Raw genomic sequence first — 15,297 nt, 5'->3', positions numbered from 1 at the left:
AGCAGACTTGTAGAGGTCTATGGAGACTTGTCTAGGCATACTCTTTGCTGATAAAAGATAATAATAGTACATAATCTGCAATGTCATCTATAATCAGTAGTGAATGCAGTGATTGCGTTTTCTACACGGGTTATCTTCTATTGTAATCCTGTAATGTAAATGAGACTGCTGTGTATGTACAAAGCAAGATATATACCATAATAAAACATAACTTTTAATAGTTAATATCTAAAAAAATCCCTTCCAGGGAAGAATAAATTCATAAAATCAATGACCCACTAGTTTCTAATATTAACAATTTATAGGGCAATGAACATAAGCATTAATGGTATGCAAAATTAGTAGGGGTTACAGTACAGGCAGTCCCCTGGTTACGTACAAGATAGGGTCCGGAGGTTTGTTCTTAAGTTGAATTTGTATGTAAGTCGAAACTGTATATTTTATAATTGTAGATCCAGACAAAAACAATTTTGGCCCCAGTGACAATTGGAGTTTAAACATTTTTTTGCTATAATGGGACCCAGGATTATCAATAAAGCTTCATTACAGACACCTTACAGCTTATTATTTCAATCTGGGACTATAGTAAAGCATTCAGAAAGCTTCACAAGAGGTCAGAGGGGTCTGTCTGTAACTATGGGTTGTCTGTAAGTCGGGTGTCCTTAAGTAGGGGACCGTCTGTATATGGAAAGATCTCACCCAGTCGACGCGTGGTGCTGTGCAGGTCCAGGATGGGAGGCTCCAGATGAGGTAATTCTCTTGGTCCCTATTGCATCTGGCCCTAATGTCCCAAAATTAATGATTCCTGTCCTGACAAGGACAGTCCCACAGTATATACTTTCCCTACACCCCAAACTAGTATAAGTCTTATGCCCTCATCAGTAGGTATTTTCTATCAAGAAAGTTCCAATAAGTTCCAACGCGTTTCCTCCTCTTGTCAAATGATTCATCAGGGGATAACCATTATTGGCACAACGTGCCCAAGTGGGGTGAAAAAGTGTGGCAGTGGCCAAACACTTAGCGTGCAGAAATGAGACTGCTGCAAAGAAAATTTCTACAGAATTAGCAAGAATATTGTATAATATATATATGTATGTATGTGTATATATATATATATATAATATATATATTAAGCCAACTATCCAGTCAAAAGAGGCTGCATTACACCAGTGCGTGGGCCCCCTGAAATTTGTAAGATGAAGCAAGACGAAACACCCTTAGGCCCCTTCCACACTTGCGTTGCAGATAACGTCAGAGTTTGATCAGGGTGCGATCAGGGTTTGGTCATTTTGCATCAGAGTACAATCAGTTTTCAGTCAGTTTGTTCAGTGTCTCAGTTTTTCATGAGCGTTTTTGATGCAATTGCAATGCAGAAAATGCGCGTGAAATGGACTCAGGACTGAGCTCTATCTTTTCTATGGCCATTGATGCGTGAAAAACGCATTGAACTTGCAAGTGTCTCAGAGTGCGATGCATTTTTGATGCGTCTCCATAGATTTGTATGGTGCGTTTTTCACGCGCGTGACTTGCAAAAGTAGAGCATGTCGAGATTTAAAAAAAACGTGCGTGTGTGCGTGAAAATGCAAGTCTGAAAAGACCCGTTGATTACAATGGGTCAGAGTGCAATGCAAGTTCTGCACGTCAAAAGCACGCACAGAAAACGTGCGTGAAAAACGCAAGTGTGAAAGGGGCCTTGGTTTGTATATACCTGTGTATGTATCCCTTGTCTTCTCTTTATACATTTGGGTATTGTGCAATACTTATTTATGACTTGTTCTGAGGATGATACCTTCTATACAGGTTACTGCAATGTATTTATTATGTATATTTAGTTACTTGACCATTGGTGGACTTTTTCTGTGTATGTTGTCTTTTTAAATGGATTTGTTTTAATTGTTGTAATAAAGTGTTATTTTATGCTTTCTACATTTTTCTTGTTTCCTCGTTTTTGAGGTGTAATTACATGGGTCGCATTGAGGGTACATCACCCCCTAGGGTGCTCTCTGAAGACCACTGTCCGTTACCCCTTTTTTTGTGACTAATCCAAAAGCTTCTTTAGAGCCACTCTATCCAAACTCTTTACATGTCTTGTTACATAATAGGAATTAAAATTTTCCACATAAAGGCAAACTATGCTGGGTGATGTGTTATTATATAATTATATTATTTGTGTCTCACCGTTGACCTTGTGTTGAACACAACACTACAGCATAATACAGGGGGTTTAGTGGGTGTGTGTTGTAGATGCGACCTCACCACAGAGCCTTCATATGGTAGGAGACACTCACCATGATAGGAGGTGCTGCACTGGAATGGAGACCATCATTAAAGTAAATGTAAGTTATATATTAACTTGACATCATCTGGGGCTCATGGTGACTGACTGAACTTGAGGCCTTGCAAGTTGGAATAAGAAATTGCAGTCATTAAAAATACTAATGGTATCTAAAAGAATCCACTTCCATGTATTGTTTCATTTAGTTCTATTGGCACAGTTGAGAGGTATGTATATATAAAGGTACTGTAGAATGCGTTTATATTCTACATGTCAGGTTAGTTTTTATATTCCTACTTGACATTTTTATCTCCTTTTTGTTGGCTTTATTGAAATCTCCCTTTTCAGTGCTATGAAATAATCATGCTGACAATATGCTTCTCTACTGACACTGTCTTCATATTCATCAATGGTTTGAGGCCGAGTCCCCTTTGGGAATTAAAATCTAACACTGTGATTCTTAGTCATTTTTACTGGCAGGCATCGACTACATGAAGACAAAATGTCAACAGGCTGACATAAAAATATCAAGAATTAACACCACCCTTAAACTGACAGCTACTTAATATACAGCATGTTATGGGCAATCTGATGGCTGACTGTCATATTTTGTTTTACCTGCCTCATTCTACACATCATGTTTTGTCATCTCTGTCCTTGTTTGTGTACAACCATGACATGATCTCTCACTGAGGGATTTTGAAGCTTTGTTTCAAGTTTGTTAATATAGTATAGTATAGATTCCAACACTAATCAAACATAAACCATAGTAAAACCCGAAATCTTGAAAAGTTTATAAATTATAAATGGTCTACCTGTTCCAAAGAATTTATATACTTTTATCAAAATATAATAGCCAAAATGTCCAGAAGAAAACAGGTTCCAACAAATTTTTGACAGTTTTTACACTTTTATGATTTGTATTAGAAAGTTGTAGTTTTATTCCACAATGCAAAAAAGCAATCGACAGATACAGATTTATCGAGTCCTAAATCATAACAAAGCGGTAAAAAATGAGGGAAATTTCAAATAACACAGGTGTGTCTCATTGGATACCACTGTCCGGGTGTACTTTTGTTATTGACCACTACTGTAGTGGCTTCTATTTGCCTCAAGTCTTGTTGTGCTGCACTTCTGCTTCCCACCACTGGAGGCTGCTGTATTTGCCCTTACCTAAAACGGTGGATTGAATGACTCATGGGGGCCATACTGTTTCCTGTTTGGGCCTTTAAGTAAACCATGTGACAATCCTAATATTGCTTGAGTATTGTGACTTGTTCCAGTCTTCTGCTCCCTGAACTGTCTTACCCAGACAGTTTCTACCTGCATGTACAATACCTGCTATGATCCACTCTCTACCTGTACTACTGTTACAACGCACCAGTCTACCCTTATGCCTGGTTCTCTCCAGCCGGCCACCGAATTCCAGTTGTGTTCACCAGTATTGTAACAACCACCCACTAAAATGCGGACCTGATTGAGAACTGTACTAATTCCCAGTGTTTGTGTCGCATTGGGGAATTAATTAAGACTGGTCTTTGTGACCTATAGACCAGGTCGGAACTAGAAGAGTTTTTTGCTATTGTCACTACTGTTTTTTTCTGTGGGGCTGGGTGTTTAGCAAGGCTTGTGGGGAGGGGGAAATTCATGTGCCTTCTCCACCAGAAAACTGTCAGAGAAGACGTGAAAAATCTCCCACAAGGTCTTGTGAGTACAAGCAGCCATGCGAGTCATGACCTGGATCACATATATCGTCTGTAGATTTATTTCTGCCTGCTGGGAGGACAGTGTAATAATCCTTCTCACTATGTTCTCTTACATTTTGTATACGTCTGGTCTCTTATAATCAGGAGGCTGCACTGTCATCCATATGGTTATTACTGTATGGCAGAAGCCTCTGCTTTGATATGTTTTGTGCTCCTCTCTGTTGAGAGTCTTTGTCATATATTCTATCATCAGGAAGTGATGAGAGAGCTCTGGTCAGATACACAAATCCATGTAATTTTGGGTTGTCACTCTGAGATGACATGCCCTAAGTGACAAGGAATTTTCAAATAGGAGGCAATAAATAAATAAGGTAATGCACACCGACCTGTATATACTAGGGGACTATGGATATTTTTGAAAGGGGGATAAAATACAAATATGTAGCTTTAAATTGAGGCAGATTTATTATTCAGCTGTACACACTTTGACGAATCTGATTTATAAAAAGGGTTGGCATGGTTTACTGTTACTTAGAAATATGGTGGTTAGGTTGTAGTGCAGACATATCACTTAATAGAACTAATGTTTTTAATTGAGTTACTAAAATTAACTTGTACACTGGTTAGTGGTGTGAAAGCTGGACTCACAGGTTCAGAAAGCACCTTATTTTTCGGACGATAAGGCGCACAAAAAATCCTTTTATTTTCTCAGAAATCAGTCCAGTGCGCCTTATATATGAACTGTACTTAAAGACAACAGCTGCCTTGAACTGTGCACAGGGCTGCCACCTGCTGGTCATTCATCTTTATAATCAGGTGCGCCTTTATAATCCGGTGCGCCTTATATATGAACCTAGACATTTTAGCAGGCATTTAATGATGGTGCGCCTTATACTCCGGTGCGCCTTATAGTCTGAAAAATACTGTACACAATGCCACACAGACAAACAGAGCCCTTTTTTCGTTTTTGCATTTTAATTATTGACTCCCCACTTTCAAAAATCCATGGGCTTGTGATAGTATTTAATATTCCAGGTTATGTACTGGGAAGCTAGATAAAAATTTGAAATGTGGTGTAATTGACAGAAAAAAGACACATTTGCATCATTTTTTTAGGACCCATTATTATTGTTTTCATTAAACATTCAAAATGAAACCTCTCTTTTATTCTTTGGGTCAGTATGATCACGGAGATACCAAATGAATATACTGCATACACTTGAATATAAGCCGACCCGAGTTTAAGCCGAGGCACCTAATTTTAACACAAAAAACTGGGAAAATCTATTGACGCATGTATAAGCTGAGGGTGGGAAATGCATTTGTTACATTCCCTCAGTATATAGCCGGCAGCCCCCCAGTATACAGCCAATCTTTTAGTAGATTTTTTTAGTAGATTTCAAAAAATTAAATCTTATTTACAAAAAAAAATTATTACATATTCTGAGGCCAATAACATTTTCAGACATTGGTGTATGAATGATGTATGTTATTTTTTTGCAGGACATGATAGTTGCATTTTGTATTTTATTAGCATCACTTAGTTGTTAGTGGTCGCATGTTGCAGCAAACACCCAATCTGTATGAGGAGGGTTCAGCCCTTGAGCCCTTTTCATACACTTCTTGTGACACCATGATGTTCTTGTACATCCCAGTGGGAAAGGGGGTTAAATTCCCAGGACAATGTTAACAGAGCAAAACAATGCAGGAAAAGTTCCAGCTCACCTCTAGCCTCCTTATGCTCAGGAAACGGCACGGACTCCACCTTGTTTGTTAAGGTCAAACCAGCATACGAAAGAACTTTGAAAGGTCCAGCCAGGTTCCAATGAAACTTTAAGACTTTTATTTAGTCAACATCATATATCCACAGCAAGGTTTCAATATTGCTCTTAAATCCAACGCGTTTCGAACGGGTTAACCGTTTTTAATCATGGTGTTAAAACAATGCAGACCTGGGAAGATATGCAACAAGGTATAAGCAAAGTGAAGAAATACAAAGTGATATCAAACAGAGTATTGGAGGAAACCAACACTATACCCCTCAGTTACTAAAAGGGAACTTGTAATCAGAAATTTGCCTCATAAACCACTAGTTGTATGTTGTCAAGCAACTCAGCAGCTTCTAGATGGTGTTTCTTTCATGGCTCAGTGTGGTGGCATCATCCAGAAAACCAACCTTGAAGTGAGATGTAAATTGATTTTATGAATTTAGGGAGGTGGGAAGTTTAACACTGAAATCAGGCTTTTCTTGCCTTAAAATGCCCTCTTCACTGTAATTGATGGTCCTACGTTTAGCGACATCACTGATCCGATCTCCTGAGGTCTGATGCACAATGTCAATCCCATGGAAGAAGGTATACAAAGTCTATGAGAGCTTGACTTTAATGTTAAACTCTCCGCCTCCTTGACTTTATACATCTAACTTAAAAGTTAATTTTCTGGTTGATGCCACCATACTGGGTCATGAAAGAAATGTGATCTGGAAGGTGTTCAACTGCTTAACAACACACTGGTAGTGGTTTATTTGGCCAATTTCTGATCTCAAGTTCCCTTTAAACCAGTGATGGATACCGTGGGCACAAAAAGTACACCTTTGTATTTTTCACTATTTATTTCATTGCAGCCAATTGGTAATTGGTAATTATGCTAATGTACAGTCATCAAAATGGTAGCATTGAAAATGCGAAAATAAAAAAAGTTATAGTTTTTTGAAGGTGAGTAGAAATTTGGAAACACAAAAAAAAGGGGCCTGTCGTTAAGGTGTTTTCCACTGATGTGTCTATCTGCCCTTATAGCAGGAGAATAAGGGAATACCAGGGTTTCAGAAACACCCATTAGAAACGTACCTGCTATTCTGCTTGCAACGTGTGCGGTATGTGGCTATTATTTGTAGTTCTAATGAATCTGCTGAGCGTAGAATTAACCTTTCTAATGGCAAAACTGGGGGAAAAAATTACAATCTGGATTGTGCTCAGAACTATCAGCTTTTTTTCTGATATGCATTTTACTGTAGGAAATCTTCAGCCTATCCAAATTCACAAAAAATGAAGACTTGCATTTCTTTGCCAGAGTCTTTATTGCCAGCTGCCTGCTTAACGCCAGCCAGATCAATAGACTATAATACTTGGCCATAAAGTTTTAGTAGCGATTAATAAAATATGCACGCTCGGCTGTGTTATTGCGACATTCTGGTAAATGTATTCAAGCATTTTTATTTCACTTTTTTTCATATCTATGTTCATAAGCCTTTTATAATAAGCAATAGAAGAAGTACGGTAAATGTCCAAAGTGACAGTGGATTGTGTCCTAGCTGCAGTAACTGGGACTGTAATGAAGAAGAGTCACTTTGTGCAGGTCCCCTGACTGTATTCCACTGAGCACTCATGCTGTAAATGAAGCTGAGTGTTATTGGTTAGCCTGGATGCTTAGCATAATCACTTAGCTAGACTGGTTGAGGGGAGGTGGTAATCACTGAGAACAGATGGGCAGGACCAAAGCATTGCCAGATTCTGGAGAAACGTCATGTATTCTAGGGCTCTTCTTCTTCTCCTTCCCCACAGCTGAGTCCCTATGTCTTTTTATTTTGCCGCCTTTGCTAGCCCCTGTAAGGCTCAGATGAGGGCAGGGGCTACGAATGCTTTGTGCCAGCTCAGATATGCTGGCGATGGAAGCTCTTAAATGCTTCAGCAACCTATATGAAGGGATGGGGCTGATTTTATTTTGTACACTAGCCTCTCGTAATGCATGAAAGGATTTAGAAAGAAGCTTAACTCCCTTTCCGGCATCTGTATCATTTTGTGGATTGTATTGGCTGTGGGATCAGAAATGATTTTCTCGGATATGAACACAGTTTCTGTATCTCCTAAAGTACATCCTCCGAATGGGACAAGGTTTTACACTTTTCAGGTATGTAGACTGATACTTCGGGAGCGTAAGTTCATCTTCATGCTTGTTCTTATTAATAATGTCCATTATAGAATTACATACAGAATAGTTGTGGTCTTGTTAACTGACTGGATGGATATTGCAGAAAAGTCATTGCGCTTTGCCATTTAAAACCACATCCTTATATTAAATATTCAGAAAGTAGCCTGATATTCTGCTTCTAAAAGGTGAGGGTTCACATACGGAAGTAATGTCCCTAGCTGTATGTAATCAATCTTAACAATCCTATGTCCTGATAATGTTTTGTGTATGCGCAGTAGGGGGCAGTAACACCCTTAATAGTCAACTATTGCTTGAACAAGGTTCATTAGCGACCCCATAGCAATGATCTTCAGAGACCTGTATTGTCACTATTTCTGCATGCTGAGCAGCAGTGCAAAAATCCCTTAAATAGCTCTAATTTTCTACAACCAGCCACTGAATCCTGGCAGTTCATAGGTTCTGAATAAGCTGTTCTAAAAATATACCACAGGGAAAAAAATGACTATTTTTGTGAAATCGCTGAAATCTTATTGCTGGTGCAAATTTTCTGGTGTGACGTTAGCATTGAGTTCAAAAATAACTACTGTATCTTGATCATATCTGCATTTTAGTGTGTAAAATACAAAGATTTATTGCTGATTAGATTATACGTGGGTAAAAACAGACTTTGTGCCAGCTGCCAACTTTGTCCTAACGTTTCATTAGCTACATTCCCATAGAATGGATATACCTATACTTCAATTACCTGATACCTGGTATTGTGCACCATGCAATGCAGTGCACTTTGTTGTATTCTATATCCATGTGTCATCACATAGGAGCATACACTTTGTAGCAAATAAATGAACTTTGAAAAGATAAATGCTTAATAAATTTAATTTTTATTAACCAATTCTTCCTGGCAACACCACTATAATTCATGTGATCTATAACCTCAGCCTGGAAAGAATGCAATGAAAATTCTTGCTGTCATAGATATAAAATAATATGAGTTTTACAGTCCCAGTGCGCATCATTATTATCTATAACGCTACCTATATTACACTGTGCCGAAAATATCATATGATCCTTAATAACTAGCTCTAGGTTCAGAGAAGTGCGGATTAAAATATAATATATAACATTATCTGCACAAAATGTGCTAAATGTATAGTAAAGTTAAAGGGGTTGTCCCATTTCAGCAAATGAATGTTATTGTTTTTATGATAAAACATTATCCAATATACTTTCTGTTTCAATTCCTCACGGTTGTCTAGATCTCTACTTGCTGTCATTTTATAGAAAGCTTCTATGTTTACTTCCAGTGGACAGAAATCTGACCATGGTCACACAGGTGCACAGCTTGTTATATCACAGAGCGTATCACACTATTATTCTATATTATTATCAGGGCAGCACGGTGGCTGAGTGGGTAGCACTGGAGCTGGAGTCCTGGGTTCTAGTCCCACCCAGGTCAACATCTGCAAAGAGTTTGTATGTTCTCTCCATGTTTGCGTGGGTTTCTTCCGGGTACTCCGGTTTCCTCCCACACTCCCAAAAACATACAGGTAGGTTTAGATTGTGAGCCCCATGGGGACAGGGACGAATTTGTTATGCCTTGTGCAGCACTTTGTAATCTGTGTACGCTATATAAATAAAGAATTATTATTATTATCACATGCGGGTGCGTCCACACATTTAGTTTTTCAGATGCAGCTTTTGAAGACAGAGGCGTTGCAGCTTTTTTCAAAGTCCTCACCCATTAAGGTCCAGACCTTGAAAAACGTGTGGACATGAATGTGTGGGCACACCCTGAGGTGTGTTATAACGAGCTGTATACGCAGAACCTTTATATAGTATGACAGCGAGCAGAGTTCTAGACAACCATGAGCAATTGATACAGAGTATATTGGAAAGTTGTATAACTTATTATAATACAAACATTAATTTGCTGTAATGGAAATATCCCTTTAAGTTACCTGCAGATTATCAGTAGGTTACAATTGTTCTTAAATAGGCCTGTCCTAATAGAGAATCACTCTGGTCAGTATTTTACATCAGTATTTGTGTTTAGGATCGGTTTTTGTCTGCCAGACTGTACATACATTTTTCCATTATGCATTCTTTCCTGTAGGATCCAAACAGAAGCATAAATTAAAGCTGCTGTCCCCTATGCAGAATCTGTACCAACCCCCTCCTCCTGCTAATGTATCATTTATAGTGCCAACGCATATGTAATTCTTTAACAACACTGTTTGTTAAACAATACCCTATTGCTAAGTAACAAACTTTGCTGCAAGAGGGTGACTGCACTTGAGTGCCATACATAGCCATCCAACCAGCACTGAATTTCTTAAGTAGACTTGGGAATTATTCCGTAAAATTACACTGAACCTCCTAGTGAGATGTTGACCTAAAGGCCGACACTTATGGGGTAATAAGCAGGCTGCAGAAAAGCCAGGGAAGTGTTGGTTTCCCCACAGGTTTATCATACATACATCTGTAGTTGTAGAGACGATGCAGTTGCATTATGTATTGGGGAGCCAACTTACACCATACATTTACTTTAAATGGGTTTTAAAGTAAGACATTTACCACCTATCCACAGGAGATAAGTGGCACCAGCAAACAGGGGACCAAAAGTTCATTGAAGTGCCCAATAACAAATGGAGTACAGGCAGGTGTGCATGGTCATCTGGCATGTCATTCAATTCTGTGGAACTTCAGTGATGGCTTATAGGGCAGACTGTTGAATGGATGAACAGGTTAAGGATGTGCATCCATGCTACATTACGTGTGGGTCACTTAAGTGGAATTTTAGTCCCAAATTCAATGCCCACAGCTTTTTGCATCCCTTCTGATAAAAAGTTGAGCATGTCCTAGTATGAACTGTTTTTCAAGGATCATTAGTAAAGTTCATGAGGATCCATGGAAAATGGAATCCATGAATTCCATAGAAATGCCAAAAAGATAAGAATGTTAGTTTTTCATGGGATGGATGGCCATATTCTGGGCTAAGGCACAACCTCTTTAAATTAAGACCGTGAGACATATGTATAAAATATGTACATTGCTGTGTTCTCAACAGGTGGAACTGCAAAATCATATAGTAAAACTGAAATCATTTTTTATTATTTTTAAGATCCATTAAAACTTAAAAGTACACTACGGAAATAGTCACCTATGGTTATAGATTATACAAATGACAATGGGACACATTTACTATTAGTGCAGCAAACTGCAGCGGGCAACACATATATGAAGACCGGATTATATCGGATTTTCTAACATAAATGGGACGGCTGGTGCGGAGATGTCCCAGAACGCCCCTTTCTGTGCACAGTATTTTGTTGAGCCATGCATAGTGAAGCTGCGACACAACACTAGCACAAACGCCTCATAAACACTAGTGCAACCAGTTTGCAAATGTATTTATGTGCAGTATATGCCAGAATTTTGGCGCAGACTGCATAGTAAATCTGGGACAAAATGTTTTACAGCAAAAGACATTTAAAAATATTTTTTGTACACCCCATAAAAATATATTTTTATAGTTTATTTTGCTAAGTTTAAATTGTAAATTTTAAGCACCGCTGCCTCCTTTGGGCTTCACTATCACTTTCTTCGGTTTTATGACATGTTTACTATAATGGTGCTGTGGACATGTGGCTGTTAGGTTTTATTAAGCTTTACTAAAGCTAACAAGAGAATGCTGGGCTGTTTCTTTTATGTGTTTTCTTGTTCAGTAGTCAAGAAACACAGTGGGTCGTACCCAGGGGTGTAACTAGGACAGGCAGGGCCCCATAGCAGACTTCTGGATGGGACCCCCTCCCCGCTTAAAAATATATACATATTGCACTCAGATATATACATGTGTATGTATATACTGTATATTTACATAATTTAACATACAGTTCTAAACTTACACACATTTATACACTTGCACGCACTCATGAAGAGCATGTACACATCACATACACACACACACATACAGTGCTATATACAGATGCACAGAATAAAAACACAAATACGTTGCTATGGCGCTCACCCCCTCCTCCTCTCCCAGGCGCCAACGTGTGCCCCCGTGTTAAGGCATGGGGGGCACACGTGTGTGGGAATATAGCCTAAAGCTGGATTTTGGCGTGCATGCTATTAGACTTCCACCAGCCAGCGAAATAAAGGACCAGTGGTGCAGGGCATAAAACATCCACATACAAGTTTGCCTGTGCCTTTACTTCCTCCAGTAATGCCGGCTTTTCCTCCTGTTGTACCGATGTTACATTGATGCTTTATCTCACCCTGTTAACAGCAAAGCAGATTCTAGACTTTATTAGTTGGAGATATTACAGTTTATTTTTAGTTTGATCCCTATCTCCTAAATTATAAAACCTTAAGTATTTTGACTGTGTTTTAACTCTAGTCTAATTCTATAAGTCCAAACATATTAGCTTAAATTCATTACCTGATAACATCCATAAACTGTATTCCCTAATGCATAATAGATATTGCCATTAGGTAGGACATGTCTGTAATATAAAGATAAAAGCCTAACAAACTGCAAGAGAGGAATTGTCGATGAGCTCTATGGTCGGTCACTGATCATACTGTGAACATTGAACTCTTGACTATAAAGCAAATATAAGAAATGCCTATGCTGAAATCATTGACATAGAAGTGCAGACATGTAAATTACTTTGTGTTAGGCTGCATTCACACGGACATGTATTTCTCCAGTCCTGTATCTACAGGCTGTATTTCTGTATAAATACGTGACGTTTTTCATCCGTATGCAGCACGTATTTAACCCGTATTTTATACATGCCCATAGACTTTTAGGGCATACAGAACTGAAATACGGGAGAAAATAGGACATGCTCTATATTTTTATACGGCCAGTATACGGTCCGTACACTCCAGTGTCAAAAACGGCAATATAAATGGTTGGACGTATTGTCCATTGAAATGAATGTGGCCGTATGTAACCCGTAAAAAAACGGTACGTATACGGCCGTTTTTATACGTCCGTGTGAATGTAGCCTTATTCATATAGCATATGGCAAATTAAAGAAGGCAACTCTGATGTAAACGATACATGGTAGTTATGCTTTGATTAAATACTAGGTTCAGCATCAGAAATCATGTAGGATCTGTGTCGTTACCATATGGACAGAAGTTCTTTTAAAATCCATCAGTACAATTTACCTCCCCACACATGCCACCCATATCATTTGTCTTTATTGTTCAGCTTCTAGTTCCGTACAAAAACGTAGTTCTAGGAATATGCAAACTAGGCTGTAGTGTTTTGGAAGAGCATGTCAGGGCTCCAGCTCCACATCTGGCTGGACCCAGGAGTGGCATAAATAAATAAAGGGTGATGCATGAGAGAAGGCCCTGGACAGTTACAGTGTAGTAGGGAGTGGTTTTATTGCTGTGAAGTTGGAGATTGACTATGCCCCAACCAATCACTGACTGTAATAATAATCCAAAAAGAAAAGAGACTGCACTCCAAATTGAATGTGAACAAACGGATCGGTGCTTTATTAGCCCAAGTGCAACGTTTCAGACCGTATTCAGGATCCTTTTTCAAGTCATAACTGTAATAATAACCATAGTCAGTGATTGTCTACAGAGAAGACAAGAACTGTGTTCTGTCGGGCCAGGCAATACAAAGCTGTATGGCATCAGCAAAGTGAGATTTTCTTGATCTTTTACAGGCAGGTGAACAATTTTAAATGTAATTTTATGTAAATGGAAAATCTGCTTTAAAATTATATGAGAAATAGGTGTATCTTTATATTTTACATGGCTGCTGGTTTATTCATGCTGTTTAATGGTAACTAGCATGGAGAGCACTCATGCATTTAGGAAATTTTATGCTATACACTACAAAACAGCATTCCTCAATTAGAAAGTGCTTGTCAGCATTTCTAATACATGTATCCGGTGGATTAACTAGAGGTTAAAAAGTCATCATTGTAGAACTCCTATAACTCATTAGATACAATGTAATTAGTAAGAACCTTTGCCTGAACTGTCCTACAATTAAAAATTCCAGGTGACGACCACCATTGGATTATCCATGGTTTCCTGTATAGTAGCTTCTTGTTTCGCTGTATTATGTAGAAATATGTTTTTATGTAGAAATTAAAGCAAAGTCCAGTCTAAAAAGTGGTAGAAAGCTTTCACAAAATACAACACAGCTAAGTAATGCTGCTTTATTGTTGTCACATAGCCTTCTATAGTAGTGGGAATCTGTACATTATAATATTTATTTTATGAGGGTCCATTTATAAGTGGTATGTTTCTGTCATTCTAAAGAAAAAAAAACAAACAGAAAGAAAATGACTAAAATCCCTAAAGAAAAGGCTAGTTCCTATAACGTTTGCTATTAGACGTGTCCTTACCTTTTAGAGCAAAGCCGGCTCTACACATAAGTGGCCAGTTTATTGTTCATGGGATTGTTCATACAAAACTGCCAGCAACATGAAATACTTGTAACCCCAGGAGGTGGTTTAAAGAAAGAAATCATTTGACCAATGGGTCAAACCCAGCAGATCATGCGATATAGCTGCATTTTAGAAACTTCCTGATAGACTACATTTTCAGGAAAAGAAGTCTATCATTGTCCGTAAAATAATATATTCAGGCAATAGTAGAAATGGCAAAATTACTTTTGTTATTGTGTGTGTGTGAGAGAGTGGGGCACATTTGCTTACCCGTCCGCTGGAGTTCACAGAAAGTGCATTGTCCTTCGATAATGCACTGTGCTATATTTCACTAAATGTGCGCCGATATCCTGCATGTGTCGCTTCCCCGCTCAGGTCCGATGGAGTTCACCTTCTTCTTCGTGGTGCATGTAAGTGCATTGTCTTGCGACACAATTTTAAAGATAAATCCCAGAGCAGACCCCCGTTAAATACCTGTTAAAACCGCACAAAACCCGAAAACGGTCCAACGAAAGTGCGATCCACGCATCCAACTCTGTAGCATTTTCATTTCCAGTGGATTTTCGACAGTTTATGTGCGCTCTTTTTCCAGTTTTAATCAAAGTAATAGGACATAAAATATATTTTAGCCTCTAAAATATCATCATCTAAACCATTGAATTCAGCCTTCACATTTATACCCAGTAATCACATTAGAAGTTATACTCTTTTGTAATGCTATTGTGTGTATTATATCTGTTACCATAGTAGCTTATATTGCTAGACCATTATAATGTGCCATAATTCATAAAGGATTTGTAAGTGGATCTGTAACTTTAACCTTAATTTTAGTAAATTGTTTCATCAGAGCTGCTACCTGGAATATATCATTGAAAAAAAAACCCATACAAGCATTATAGATATAGATAGATAGATAGAGATAGATAGAGATAGATGTCATTTTAAAAGTTGAATTTAGAAGGAT

The 15,297-nt window shown here is 38.3% G+C and overlaps 1 protein-coding gene across 7 annotated transcripts in view; it reads left to right on the top strand.

The window, feature by feature from the left end:
• PPFIA2 (PTPRF interacting protein alpha 2) overlaps nucleotides 1–15,297 on the top strand; it is a 212,031-nt gene that overhangs the window by 46,791 nt on the left and 149,943 nt on the right. For 2 of the 7 annotated variants that reach the window (XM_072146499.1, XM_072146498.1), the window contains exon 1: nucleotides 7,473–7,887. The exons of 4 other annotated variants lie outside the window; for them this stretch is intronic. In XM_072146499.1, the coding sequence (XP_072002600.1) occupies nucleotides 7,726–7,887 (162 nt within the window). In that variant the 5' untranslated portion in view covers nucleotides 7,473–7,725. Of the gene's footprint in view, nucleotides 1–7,472; nucleotides 7,888–15,297 lie in introns of those variants that run through there. One more of the 7 variants, XM_072146500.1, reaches the window with a different exon arrangement.

The sequence above is a fragment of the Engystomops pustulosus genome, chromosome 4, assembly GCF_040894005.1.
Source record: "Engystomops pustulosus chromosome 4, aEngPut4.maternal, whole genome shotgun sequence".
Lineage (NCBI taxonomy): Eukaryota > Metazoa > Chordata > Amphibia > Anura > Leptodactylidae > Engystomops > Engystomops pustulosus.
This window is presented reverse-complemented; position numbering and strand designations above follow the sequence as displayed.